Here is a 14,375-nt window from a genome sequence, read left to right as displayed (position 1 = left end):
GTGGATGTCCAAATCCTGATTTCAAATACATGCACAGGACATGATAAGCCACACTGTACCAAACGAGAGCGAATCATTCCCGTTTACCTTACCTTTGTATCACACATGCATAGGAGGCAAAACACTGATACACACACAGACTGTAAAGTAACATGCACTGAACCACCAGTTGATTGATATAGAAATCACAAAGCACCGTGTATTAATGAAGGAGGGTTCTCTTACCTAGCTCCTCGAGTTCAGCAGTCATGGATTTGGAACGGAGAGTCAGTGTGGTACTTGGTGCTCTCTTCGGGGGTGGCGGGGCTGAAATAAAAAGAGATGAGAGGTTTGACTTTCTGCCCAGGACCTTTCTTGCAGCCCCGATGTTCAGGTGCCATTTTTTCTCCACTGCCTGAATCTCGTCGTAATCGTGACAGGAGTCACCACACTGCTGGAGAATCTTGTTCAGACTGCGCGTGGAAGCAAATTTCTTCATATTATCCCTCGTGTAGGAAGCTCGGGCCTAAGGGGTTCAGGGATGTGAAGCGCCCCACAGAAATGTTCCAGAGTGCTGCTTCCTAAAGAGTACCAATGCATTCCCAGTGTCAGGCTGGGGTCTCAGCTTAAACAGCAGGCAAATTACTTTTAAGCCTCACACACAGAGGGTTTTCTTTTTACCCTTCTTGTTGATGCTGGCCCCCCTTCCCCTTAAAACATCCAAGTGGGGAACGCAAAGGAATTCAGTCCGCTGTCACAGTTTCAGGTGAGCCGAGATTTTTCCAGGCTCTGGCTTGCATGCGAACAATACAGCATTCAAATGTTCAACAGGGAATACCATGGAAACAAGGCCAGTAGGCAACCCCTTCCTCCTCCTCCTCCTCCTCCTCCCACTTTCCCTCGTTGTAGAGTCGTGCTTCAGACACCTTGCCAGAAGTAGCAAGTGTGAATGTAAGTTCTCTGCTTAGGATAAGGCTGCATCCATTTGTAAATAAGTCTTTTTTTGAGATATATTTTTTTAAAAAAGGAAATTGGCTATGAATAAAGCAGCAAAAGATTAAAACGGCAGGAGTGTGAGATGTGGATCTGGCCTGCGATAGGACTCAGATCATCCCTGAAAGCTGGATTTGAGAGCGACGGCATCAGCAGGCAAGGAGAGAGAGAAAATAATCCATCTCTTTATTTTAAATGGTGTATTAACTGCTTCTTTTCAAACTGTCACCCAATCTAAACCGTCTCTTCACCACGGCTTGTCAACATTTCTTCTGCGAGGTGAGTAGGCAGGTTAATAGAGCTTTAAAGATGGCACACAGTAGGTTTAACACTGCCAAATGCATGGGGTAGCGTACAGCACCAAATGCCTTCCAATCCTCGTCCTTCCAACCGATCGTGTTCTCTCTCTCACTGACTGACTGACTGACTGCTCATTTCCACCTCACGCTCCTGTGTTCCTCCTCTTTTAATCCCTTTCCTTTTTCCTCTTTTATACCCCTTGCCTTCCCCCACCCTTCAGTCTCTGTGACATCATTTCATCCCCGTTCGTTTAAGAGAAACTTTATTGCTTTGAAACTGGAGATTAGGCAGAAAGTTCAACCATGTAAAACATTAATCCAGCTCTCAGTGAGTAAACAAGTTAACACCTCATTATCATTGAGTTAGACATTCAGAACCAAGGTCAGAAGTAAATAAGGAGCCATAAGTCTAATTCATTTATACATATGCGCACGTTCATACACATATAAAGACATATCTACGGAAATATATAAACAGATGTAGATATACAAATACACATGTATAAAATGAAGTATTCTGAAATCAATTCAAGTATCCGCCTTTCTACAGACTCCGTGAGATTACAGTTGAGTGGTTTTGCTATTAACATCTATCAGTTTGGTTCAACTGGCAGCATTTCCCCTCTGAGTCAGAAAGTTGGGGTTTCAAACTCCCCTCCTTCACCTGCACCAGTGCAGTAATGAGGAACTGCTGCATTATGGAAAATGTTATCCATCAGATGAGACAATAAATCTGAGGTTTGCTGGATGAGATAGTGTACAGGATTATTCTATTGTAACTCACCTGGTAGTATTTGAGGCTGCATTGTCCAGGAATCTTTACACTGTATTTTACCCATGTTGTGCTTGTCCTGGGAGTGTCTGATGGTAGTGTAGTGAATTTTACAGTATATTCAACCCATGCTGTCCTGAGTATCAATAATGGACTACAGACTTTACCCCATTTGTAAATAACAGTATCACCATTCACACATTTGGCCATCATCAGTCTCCTCTATTCGCTGTAAAGCTCTATCATTGGAATGGAACTGTTCACTTCCCCCACTGTACAGAGCTCATGTGACAAAGGCAGTCACTGTTAACAGAATCCTATATTGTTTGATATTAATTAATTGTGATCACCAAAATTTATGGGATGCGAGGAAATATTATTTTCTTTATTTGACAAGTTAATGATGAGAGGTCATCATTAAAAGTTACTCTGGAGAGGGAGGAGAGTGCATTTTCCAGGAATCTTTACACTGTATTTTACCCATGTTGTGCTTGTCCTGGGAGTGTCTGATGGTAGTGTAGTGCTCAGGAGAAATCACCATTCAGATTGAATCTGTTTCCAGGATTAGGCAGAAAATGTGCTGAAAGGTTTTTTTTGGCAGAACGTATCATGTACAGCACTCTTTACTGCCATAAATTTTTGCTATATACAGAATAAGACCACTTGGCCCTTATATATGTGCTGTCTCAGGGTTAAAGCAATCCAAAATTAATACTCCTGCCTCTCAAACTCTGTGTCTGCTGATCTAGTATATATTTATCCAGTATTTCTCTAAAAGAGCTACAAACCAAGCCTCAACCACATTCCATGGAAAAGCCCTCCATACTCTCTGTCTATCAAGAAAGGACTTGGATTTATGTAACATTGTTATAACCAGTTAGCCATTTCTGAAGTACTGATGGAATGCAACCGATGTTTTTCACAGCAAGCTACAATAAACAGCCATGAGAAAAGCTACATAATCTTACTTTGTTATGTTAGTTAGACGGATAAATATAGGTCAGAACACCAGGGTAAGTTCCCTCCCCTTTAAATAGTGTAATGGGATCTTTTATGAGAAAGTGAGGACTGCAGATGCTGGAGATCAGAGCTGAAAATGTGTTGCTGGAAAAGCGCAGCAGGTCAGGCAGCATCCAAGGAGCAGGAGGATCGACGTTTCGGGCATGAGCCCTTCTTCAGGAATGCTTGGATGCTGCCTGACCTGCTGCGCTTTTCCAGCAACACATTTTCAGCATGGGATCTTTTATGTGAAACTTGAAGGAGCAGATGGAGCCCCGGTTTAATGTCTAATTTCAAAGTCCGATACTTCTGATAGTGCAGCATTTCCTCAGTACCGTTCTGGATTATGTTCTCAAATCTTTGAAGCAGAGTCACAGAGATGTACAGCATGGAAATAGACCCTTCAGTCCAACTTGTCTATGCTGACTAGATATCCTACATTAATCTAGTCCCATTTGCCAGCATTTGGCCCATCTTCCTTTAAACCCTCCTATCCATGTACCTATCCAGATGCCTTTTAAATTTACCAGCCTCCACCACCAAATAGGATTCTGTTTTTGTAACATGAGAACCGTTAGAAATTCAATCTGATGTTACTCAATGGTTGATTCGTAATCGATCTTAACAGAAGTGAGTGGTTAGAGTGTGGATCGCATTACTCTATGCAATAGCTGAGACAAATGCCTATGATGGATAAGTAATTGAAGGATAAAATTAAATAAAAGTACAAAGAAAATACCTCATAAAACAATACTATCATCCAAACCAATCCATGCCAGTGTTTATGTTCCACTTGCAATCATTTTCATTTGTCTCGATTAGCAAAACTCTCTGCTCCCCCTCTCTCATTTGGTTATCTAACATCCTCTTAATTGCATCTATATTATTCGTTTCAATTGCTCCCTCTTGCAGAAAATTCCACTTTCTCACCACTCACTGGTTGAAGAGATTTCTTCTGAATTCCCCAATTAATTTCTTGAGCTTTTATTTATTCAAGGAATGTTGGCAATACTGGAAAATATATCAATATTATCCGTTGCTAATTGCCCTTGAGAAGACGGTGATGACCACTTGCTTGCATCACTGTAATGCACATGATGTAGATACACCCACATTGACCTGCTAAAGTGTCTGCCCGTGAAATATAATTTGTGGTCATGGATGCGCTGACCCTCATGCCCTCCAAGTAATACATATTTTCTTGTTTACTAGCATGCAGTTTAAATGTTGGGCTGTACAATGTACAAATATGGTAAAGAACCTGTCCATCTTCCTTCTGACTTATCTGCTCCACACTCTGCTCTGACCTATCACCATATTATTTATTCAAAAGAGACTAAATTAAGCCGTTTGGGCATATGTATTTACATAAGCACAGATAGGCAAAAATGTTCATGCAACCACGTTGCTAACTAGTTTATAGACCCGCAGTTCTTCTTTGAACTATAAGGGGGAGATTTAATGATTCAACTCTCCCTATTTCAATGGGCAGAAATTACATTCTGAGGTGCACTGAAACAATAAAATACCCTTTAAATCCATAGTCTGAAGGTGTATTCATAAGTTACCAAAGGATTTATTCTATTGATGTGGATTGAGGGAGAAAAGAAGGCTTAAGTTGGTATAATGTCTTTTAGGACATCCTAAAGTGGTTTACAATCCTGTATCTACCTATCGCCTTCCTAGCTAGTCCCCCCCTCCCCACCCCACCCCACTCCTATTTATTTCTCAACACCCCCCACATTCCTGACGAAAGGTTTACGTTTGAAACGTTGACTCTTCCACCCCTCGGATGCTGCCTGACCTGCTGTGTTTTTCTAGCGCCACTCAATCAATCAGATGCTTAGCCTGTTTACAGAAGTTGTCATCAGATTGTTTATGCAAAAAGGTATTATGATCTGAAAAAAACATTTTTCCAAACTTGCAGGTGCTGATATGGAGACAATCTGTCTCCTTAGATTGTAGTTAGTGCATGGCCTGGAAGGTCAGTTTTCTCAGTTGGCTGGACAGCAGTTAGAGATGCCAATTGGCTGAGGTTACCGTGAGGGACTTTGCTCAACTTCTGCCCTTGCCTGAGTGATAGTGACCTGCAGGTTAAACCACCACCGGTCTTCTCTCTTTAATGACAGCAGATCTACGGCATGGCCTAAGGTACTATTTGCTCAAAACAGACTGAATTAAGCAGTTTGGGCATATGTATTTAAATAAGCACAGATAGGCAAAGGTGTTCATGCAACCAGGTTGCTAACTAGTTTATAGACCTGCAGTTCTCCTTTGAACTATAAGGGGAAATTTAACGATTCAACTCTCCCTATTTCAACGGGCAGAAATTACACTCTGATGTGCACTAAAACAATAAAATATCCTTTAAATCCACAGTATGAAGGTGTATTCATAAGTTACCAAGAAATCTACTCTATTGATGTGGATTGAGGGAGAAAAGACAGACTTAAGTTGGTATAATGTCTTTTAGGACATCCTAAAGTGGTTTACAGTCAATTCACTGTTGTAATAATGTAGAAAATGCAGCAGTCAATTCACAAACAACAATTTCACACAAACAGTGATGACATAGTGACTGGATCATCTATTTAAGGAGTTGTTTGAGAGTTAAGTGCTGATGAAGACATAAAATTATATAGAAATGGTAGCATTGAAATGAGCCTAACTGGTCTCTACTGATCCACATAAACCTGCCTCTTTCAATTTTATCCAATTTTCCTGAACAAACTTCTATTCTTTTCTCCCTCATCGATTTACCTCACATAACTCCATACACACAATCACCCAAAGCTGGAATTGCAGCAGGACTAACCATTGAGCGATAGTGAGCTACCCCTATAGATAGTGTGAACCGAATTATAACAGAACAAAATGACTGCAGTGTTTGAGCAGGTAAACTATGCTTCATATAATATATTATAGTGTGTCTATTTATGGGTACAAATTCGATAAAGAGAGGATTGGGCTCAGCTAATGCTCAACATTCACTGTCGAGGTTCACATGAAGAATGATTCCTTTACAGCATAGATAGGGACACAGACAAGAGAAGTCATCTGGTGTCAGAATTGATGTTGGCCTTACTCTGCTTCCTCTCCTCTCACACAGGTCTCTCTTGTTACTACTATTGGTCCAAAGAAAAACTGTTTGGTTTTTGGGAAAGAAGCAGATCCAAATATGGATCCTACCATTTTTAAAAGGATTTATTAACCCTGAGAGATAAGGTGAATTAGCTTTTTAAAAAGAATATTGTGATTTATTTTGGTTAGAATGTTGTTGAGTATTTTAAAATGGGGTAGATTGACTCAGTTACGTTGTTGTAATTTGTCAAAATGTGAACAGTTACGCATTTACAATTTTCTACATTATCTAAGTAACATATGCCACAGAGAGTCAGGTTCTTGTTGTAACAGATGTCTTGAAGTTTATTAACAATGCTAACTGTTACACTGCTACAACTACACAGACTTACACATATAATCTGTGTTCTATGCTTGCTAATGCTAATGCTACTGCATATTAAATACACGTCACAACTAATTGAAGACATCATACTAACTCCATTATACAGAGAATATGAGTGAAGGCAAGATGAGTATCTTTATAATGGAATGTCACATGTCATGATGTCCCGAACTGTCTTAAAGGTTCAGGCCTGTACAGTCTGGAATCTTTGCTATCATACAATATCCCTGCTTTTTTTAAAATAATGGGATCTTCTTTTCTGATAACGTACAAAAATGCATATAGATTTATTGGCATGGACTTTCAGATAGCCATAAAGTTGTTTTCTCATACTTGCACATAGGGATCCTGAGAAAATCCTGAGTAGCACACTCTGAGGGCATTGCCTGGGAAATGCCTGGAACCCACCAGAAGTATCTGTTTAAATCAGGGAGTTTGAAGGTTCCACTGCAGTAAAGCAAATAGTTACTTTGGAAAAATTAGATTATTAGCAACCTGATCTAACTCCTGGTTAATTATTAAGCTAATTATCTCCCCCACCACCACCTCCTCAACTTAACATTCCCCTCCCTGACGCCTGACTCCCTCCCATACCCATACTTACCATAGTTCCTGGGATCCAACACCAACTCTTCCCAGTGGAGCTATCAACTTCCAGGACCCAATAATCCCTCTTCTGCCAGACCTGCCATCAACCCCATACACTAGTGCCACACCCAACATGCCCCACTACCATTATAGAACTTGGCAACCTGCCCAATTGGACCTGACACACAGCCCTAAACTGGACTTGATATCTCCCAATCACTTAACCTACCCTGAACACTCCATCACTCCCACCTTAGGAATCCTATCCCCTACTCACCTGCTAACCCACCTACATGGCAACTTGATATCTATCTTCACCCTTATCTTACATGTGTACTATTTCACAGTGGCTGTCTGTGATTTGGACATTAAAGTCACAGAATAAGGCAACTGATTACTGTGAAAAGACGGCATGGCTTGCTTTCTCCTGGATATCCAGCACTACAAGGCACCTGTCACATTTAAAGTTCACTCCATTTCTAATGGAACCATGACTGGAATCTCCTTTCTGAAATATGGCGTTCTTTCTCAATGCAAAAAGGAAAAAAGAGTGGCAATCAAAAAATCGGAGCTGAAAATGTGTTGCTGGAAAAGCGCAGCAGGTCAGGCAGCATCCAAGGAATAGGAGAATCGACGTTTCGGGCATCAGCCCTTCTTCAGGAATCAAAAAATCGGGCCAAACTGGCTGTGTGCATTCAGATGATGCCTTGTTGAATATAAAACATGACTAAATCTAGTCCAAATATAGCAATCATGACATTATATCTACACTCTGCGAGTGTGTAATCAATCACTGTGGATGGATGTGTATCATTTGAGGTGGATGCGTGGTTTTTGTCTGGCATGAAATTTTTAGTATCTCAGTTCTCATCCTGTGTGACGGATGGTTGATAATATGAAGTGTGGATATGTTGTTAATTTCTTCACAGGACTTGATTGCTGCTCATTACAGTTTTGAATGAACCAAATAGGACACAGCAACATCATATCTTTTTATGAATCCACAGTTCCTCTAAATACTTCAAACTGATACGCTTTGTCATTGTTCATGGTTCAAGTTGGGATTACTATCTATGTGCTCTTTGCACCACACTCTTGTACCATATTCTCTGTTCTTCCCTACAATACATAATGTTCATGTGGTTGGGTGGGGAGAGTGTGGGAGGGGAGAACTGCGTGGATCGGTCTTCCAAAAGCGAGAAGTTCTGATGAGAGTAAACACTTGCCTAGTAATAATAGGGAACCAGGAAATAGCAGAGGCATTGAATAAATAATATACATATCTTCACAGTGGAAGACACAAATAGCATTCCAAAAATACTAAATAATCAAGAGGCAAAAGGAGGAGAGGAAATAAATGCAATAACTAACACTATTATATAGCTAAGTTTGCAGATGACACAAATATAGGTGGGGAGGCAAGTGGTGAAGATGACACAAAGAGTCTGTAGAGGGAATATAGGCAGGTTAAGCAAGTGGGCAAAAAAACTTTGCATATGGAATATAATGTGGGAAATGTGAGGTTAGGTGGTTTGATAGGCCAAATAGAGGAGATGAATATTAATTAAATCACAAAAGACAGCAGAAAGCTACAGTACCGAAGTCTTCATGCATAAATCACAAAAAGATAGCACACAAGTTCAGTGGGTTAAAGGGAAGACAGTGGAATGTTGGTCTTCATTTCAAAGGGAATGAGCATTAAAAATAAGGGGATCTTGATTAAATTAAGGCATCAGTCAGACGACAGGTGGAATACTATAAGCAGTTTTGGCCCCCTTTTCTATGGACAAATATTATTAATATTTGGCAGTCCAAAGAAGGTTCACTAGGATGATTCCCAAGTATGAAGAACCTGACTTATGAGGAGAGGTTGAATAGGTTGGGCCTGTATGCATTAACATTTAGAAGAATGAAAGGCAACCTTACTGAAACATACAGGATTCTTAAGGAATTTGGCAGGTAGATGCATCAAGTTTTTTCCCCCTGTCGGAGAGTCTAGAGTCAGAGGGCACAATCTCAGAATAAAGGTTGTCCATTTAAGATTGAGACAAGAAAGAACTCCTCACAGAGGCTAGTAAACCTATGGAATTCTGTGTCACAGAAGGTTATTGAGGTTAGGTCATTATGTATATTCAAGGCTGAGATAGGCACATTTTTAATCAGCAAGGAAATCAAGGGTTATGGGGTAAAAACATGAAAGTGAGTTGAAGATTATCAGATCAGCCATGATTTCATTGAATAGCAGAGTGGAATTGATGGGCGTGATAGCTGACATCTGCTCTTATGGCCTTATAAAAACGTAGATTCAACATACAAAATATCATGTCAAGTTGCTCTACATTTAATGATCATTAATTTTACAGTTCTGAGAGGCTTTTGACTGAGCGCAGTGAAGAAATGAGATAATATTTTGAATGCGCCACTTCCTGTTCATGTCATGAAGGCTGAACTGGTGCATTGTGGACCTTTATTGAACAAAGTTTTTTGAGGTTCACCAACATACTGAATAGATAGTTAATCTGCCAACAATCATTGCACTCGTGATATCTTTTGTTTGTTGCTCAATAAGGAACTTGATGAAATAGCCAACCAACAGAATGTAATTGTATTTTTGGACATGGAAAATATCAGTTACAATCATGCACCATAACACAAAATGAATTTCATGTGGAAGGAAGGATGCTTTCAATTTTTGAGGTTGATGGACTTGATAAATTCACTATACTTGATCAACTGATTGATGTCCTTATTCATGCTGGGCCAATTTATAGATTCATGTGCCAATCTCTTGATTTATTTTCTGCCCTCATGGGACCTATCTGTATGAGGTCTAGCCTGTATAACTTAAGAGCCAATGGAATTATGTCTATTTTGCCTTTGAAGATTATGTTTTTAGAGAGTCCCAGTTCATTTGTGATTAACCAGAATGAATATACTAGATAAGGAATTTGTTGGAATTGTTCACAAGGATGATCTCAAGTATGAAGAGACTGACTTAGGAGGAGAGGTTGAAGAGGTTAGGTCTATATGCGTTAGCATTTAGAAGAATGTAATTGTATTTTTGACTGAGCGTAGTGAAGAAGTGAGATAATATTTTGAATGTGCCACTTCCTGTTCATGTCTTGAAGGCTGACCTGGTGGACTGTGGACTCTTTTTGGACTCAGTTTTTTGAGGTGCACCAAACATACTGAACAGATCAGTCAATCTGCCATCAATCATTGCACTAGTGGTATGACATAGCTCACTGAATCTGTTTTACTTGGCAGTGATCAAAATCTATCAGATTAAAGTTGTAGTCTGGAATCTTTGGTGAAGCAACTTATGTATTTGTTATCCAGTGGATTGCATGAATAGGTAGGCCCGTGCATGTTGGTAGATTAATGTTGAATCTTTTTCAGTGATGTAAAAGATTTAAGTGTCCATCCCAAGAACCTGATTTAGAACTTTTAAGACAGATAATAACAATACAAAGGATGTTTGACCCATTGTAAGGAGTTAGATTAGAATTCTGCTTTGCCAGTTTCCTGAGTACATTTCATATAATTTGCAGAAGGGATGTTATTTGCATTTGTACCAGTGTCAATTTTGACATATAGTTAATTTGTCCATTCCTTTTTGGGTATATCACTTAATAGAATATAAAGCCTTCAGCTTTTTTAATAGCATCCTTGTGACGTGTCAAATTTACCACATGCACTGATTGACTGGAGTCAGTAAGCTGTAATGTTGCATTTACCTCTCAGAATTTGTTGACATGCTTGCATGCCATAGATGGAACATGGAAGTAGTATGGCATTGTCCATTGATTGGCTCTTGTTCTCATTCTCCTCTGCAACATTTCCTACACATTTTAGTCCAATGTCCTCTTCTAGAATGTTATGAGATGCTGAACACTATCTTAATGGGTGACGCAACTCATATATCATATAAGATTTGGATGCTCCACTGAACCTGTTGATGGCTGCAATAATTCCAGACTCAAACATTCAATCTAAAGGGATGATCCTTTGGAGATGACTCTTTGGAACTGAGATCAGGAGAAATTTCTTCAGCCAAAGGGTGGTGAATCTGTGCAACTCATTGCTACAGAATGCTGTGGAGGCCAAGTCATTGATTGTATTTAAGATAAAGATAGAGGGCTCTTGATTAGTAAGGGTGTCTAATGTTACAGGAAGCAGGTAGGAGAATGGGATTCAGAAATATTTCAGCCATGATTGAATGGCCGAATTCTGGTACTATATCCTATTATCTTATTTCTAGATGCTGCTGCCTGCTCTAATTGCTTCAAACCTCAAACTAGCAGTCTGTTAATTATATATTTTTTACATATGTCCAGAAGTGCTTTTCTGAAGGATTGATGAATCTAAAAGTAATGGCCAGTGTCATTGGCCCTTCAGTTAAATTAGCTTTGGTGAACTCATGTACTATATCGGTCAGTTGTGTCACCTGGCTGTTGTCAGTATGATATGCAATTAACTCAATCTTTAGATTGATCTTCTAAATTCTGAAAGGTTTTGTCAGGATTTTTTGGTCATCTTCAAAAATACTGGAGGGTTTTATTCCTCTTAACCGTTCATTACCCAAAAATGAAAAGCTTGACTGTCCGTTATTCATTGTCAGTGATCTGATGATCCATAAAGATTGAATCTTTCTTTAAATGACTGAACAGAATGTTGAGGTTATGCCAATCAATACTTAGGTGTTTGCTTGCCATTTTTGTAACTTTATTCTCTCTAAAATGAGAGTACAAAGATCTGTATTGTATTCTAGTGTCATTTTTCTGTTTTCTCTTGCCTTCTCTTTTTCAGTTATTTTTGTTGTTGTTGCTCCTTTAAAAGTTGCAGGCTAAGTCTCTAAGTGCTGTTTGCACCTAAAAGGAGTGAGGTGTGATGTCATGTGTACTTTTCCTATTTGGCTTTGTGCCTTTCCTGAGAGGTAATATGGCAGAATGAATCAATGGTTGTGAACAGTTAACTCCTTTTAATGTAGGAAACAACTTTTTCTTCAGTTTCGTTTCCCTGTTTTGTTCCAGGAGCATTTTGAGAGACAGAGGAAAAGAGAGAGAGAGATAGCTCACTGTATTTCAGTGCAAGTTGTAGCTTTGGTTGTAGTTGTAACTTCAACTCTGAAGTCAAACAGATTGATGGATGACTGTTAGGAAAATGCCTTTTTATGACTGCCATGCTGCTGTCATCTTTTTTAGCCTTTCATGTCCACCTTTGACAATTTCCTTTAACTAGCTGTCACAATGAAATTTTAGTGCAGACTTACTGTCACCATCATGCATTTTATGATCTTGTATATGTTAGTTCATGTTGCATATGCCACAAAGAGTTAGGTTGTTGTTGAGACTGATGTCTTAACACCTATTTAACAGCACTAACGATTTACACAGCTACAATATTACGAACTTGCATACATTGTCTAAGTCCCGTGCTTGATTGATATTACTACATATACATTGCTAACTAACTGAAGACATTACACTAATTCCATTTCACAAAGAGAGTGAGACAGGTACCTTTAGACAGGAACATTACATATTATTTTGTCATGTAACCGTCTTAAAGATGCAGGCCTGATGGTGTGGAATTGATGCCATAAGTCAACAGAGTTTTCAGAGCAAATTTATGGATATGGTTTGAGATTGAAGCATCCACAATGAGATGGAAGCTTCTAATGAAAAGATTTATTTATTTCAGCTTTATATTTACAATTTGTCAACTCTATTACAATAGAGTGAATTGTAATAACACTGAATTAACAGAGCATGGCAGGGGTTCTCACTCTACTAACTACCCTGTTTTGATTTATTTGTTTCAATCTGTTATCAAAAACTACCATTAGTTACTGGATGTTTGTAATGAGGGGCTTGTTACTCAAAACTGTAGTATAGGTAGTTCTTCTGTAACGTGATTGTTGCGTTCCTGTGTGACCCTGCATTATAGAATAATCGCACTTTAGAAACAGCGCTTAAAGTGTTGACAATGTAATTGCATTATAGCCAACACACGTTTTCAAAGTTCATGCTTGAGAAACAGGGTCCCCAATTCATCAATTGTGTTACAGTGGACTTGCATTAACAAAACTTGCATTATAGCAGAATGACCTGAGCCGGCCATTTTATACACAAGTATTTTAGAAATTTTATAAAGGTGTAACTCATTTACTAAAAACAAAATTAAAAGAGCAAAGACTTAATATATTTAATGTATTGTCACTGAGTTATACTATGAAATTTAACATATGGGATAATTTAGGATATCTGGTCGGCACAGACGAGTTGGACTGAAGGACTGTTTCCGTGCTGGATGGTTCTATGACTCCAAGATTTAATTAATCATTTTTAAATTGATAATGTAATAAAATTGACCTATTTCGTGATGTAGATTCCTATATTTCACATTTAAAGTAGGAACTTCATATATGCATGTCACATAATTTCATAATTCTGCTGGTAGAGACACTGTAGCACCACTATTAGTGGCAGATTCTAATTATAGCACATTACATTTACATAGACAATTTCAATTAACAATGTGGGTAAAGGAACAATGTAAAAACAAATACTGTATTACTATGAAAGTTGGAACTGAATTGCCTTTGCGTGCCCTGGTCTAATTGTGTCCCACTCTTGACCTTGGTTCCCCCTAAGGACTACACCTGGCTTTGACATCCTCTTTCAATTGTCACTTGATTAGAATTTATTAATGATTGTTTAGATGTTGGTTTGGCTCAGTTGGCAGCATTCTCAGCACAGGAGACACTTGTTTATACATAGAAATCATATAAGACTCCAGTTTATAAACAGATAATGCAGGTTTTTAACACACACACACACACCTCCCCATGATATAGTAAAACCAAATCACATCTCGTCAGTCTGCTGGACAATAATGATCTTCCCAAGAATAATGGAGTTTTCTTGGAGGGTTAGCCAATGTGCAAAAATAAATTAAGCTGTTAGTTAATTAGTTATGGAATCTTAAACAGTTATAAGAACAAAAACATCAGGAGTAAGGCATTCTGCCTCTAAAACTAGTTCTGACACTATTCTAGTTCATAACTAACAAAGATTCATTAGGTTGAACCCAGGGTAAGAGGGTTGTCCTGTGAGGTGATATTTTGTAGAATGTGCCTATATTCTTTGAAGTTCAGCAAAATTAGAGTTTATCTCATTGAAATATGCAAATTTCTTAAAGGGCTTGATAGGATAGATGCTAAGATACTGTTTCACCAGGCTGGAATCCAGACCCAGTGATTATAATCTCAGGAAGA

General features: G+C 38.8%; 1 protein-coding gene across 1 annotated transcript in view; it reads right to left on the bottom strand.

Annotated features, from left to right (window-relative positions):
* The window catches only part of shank3a (SH3 and multiple ankyrin repeat domains 3a), a 973,942-nt gene that overhangs the window by 115,045 nt on the left and 844,522 nt on the right, over positions 1-14,375 (bottom strand). The window contains exon 19 of the mRNA XM_072562789.1: positions 226-306. Within this exon, the coding sequence (XP_072418890.1) occupies positions 226-306 (81 nt within the window). The remainder of the gene's footprint in view (positions 1-225; positions 307-14,375) is intronic.

Source organism: Chiloscyllium punctatum, chromosome 44 (genome assembly GCF_047496795.1).
Source record: "Chiloscyllium punctatum isolate Juve2018m chromosome 44, sChiPun1.3, whole genome shotgun sequence".
NCBI classification, from domain to species: Eukaryota; Metazoa; Chordata; class Chondrichthyes; order Orectolobiformes; family Hemiscylliidae; genus Chiloscyllium; species Chiloscyllium punctatum.
Note: the sequence above shows the minus strand (reverse complement) of the source record. Positions and strands in the feature narration are given on the sequence as shown.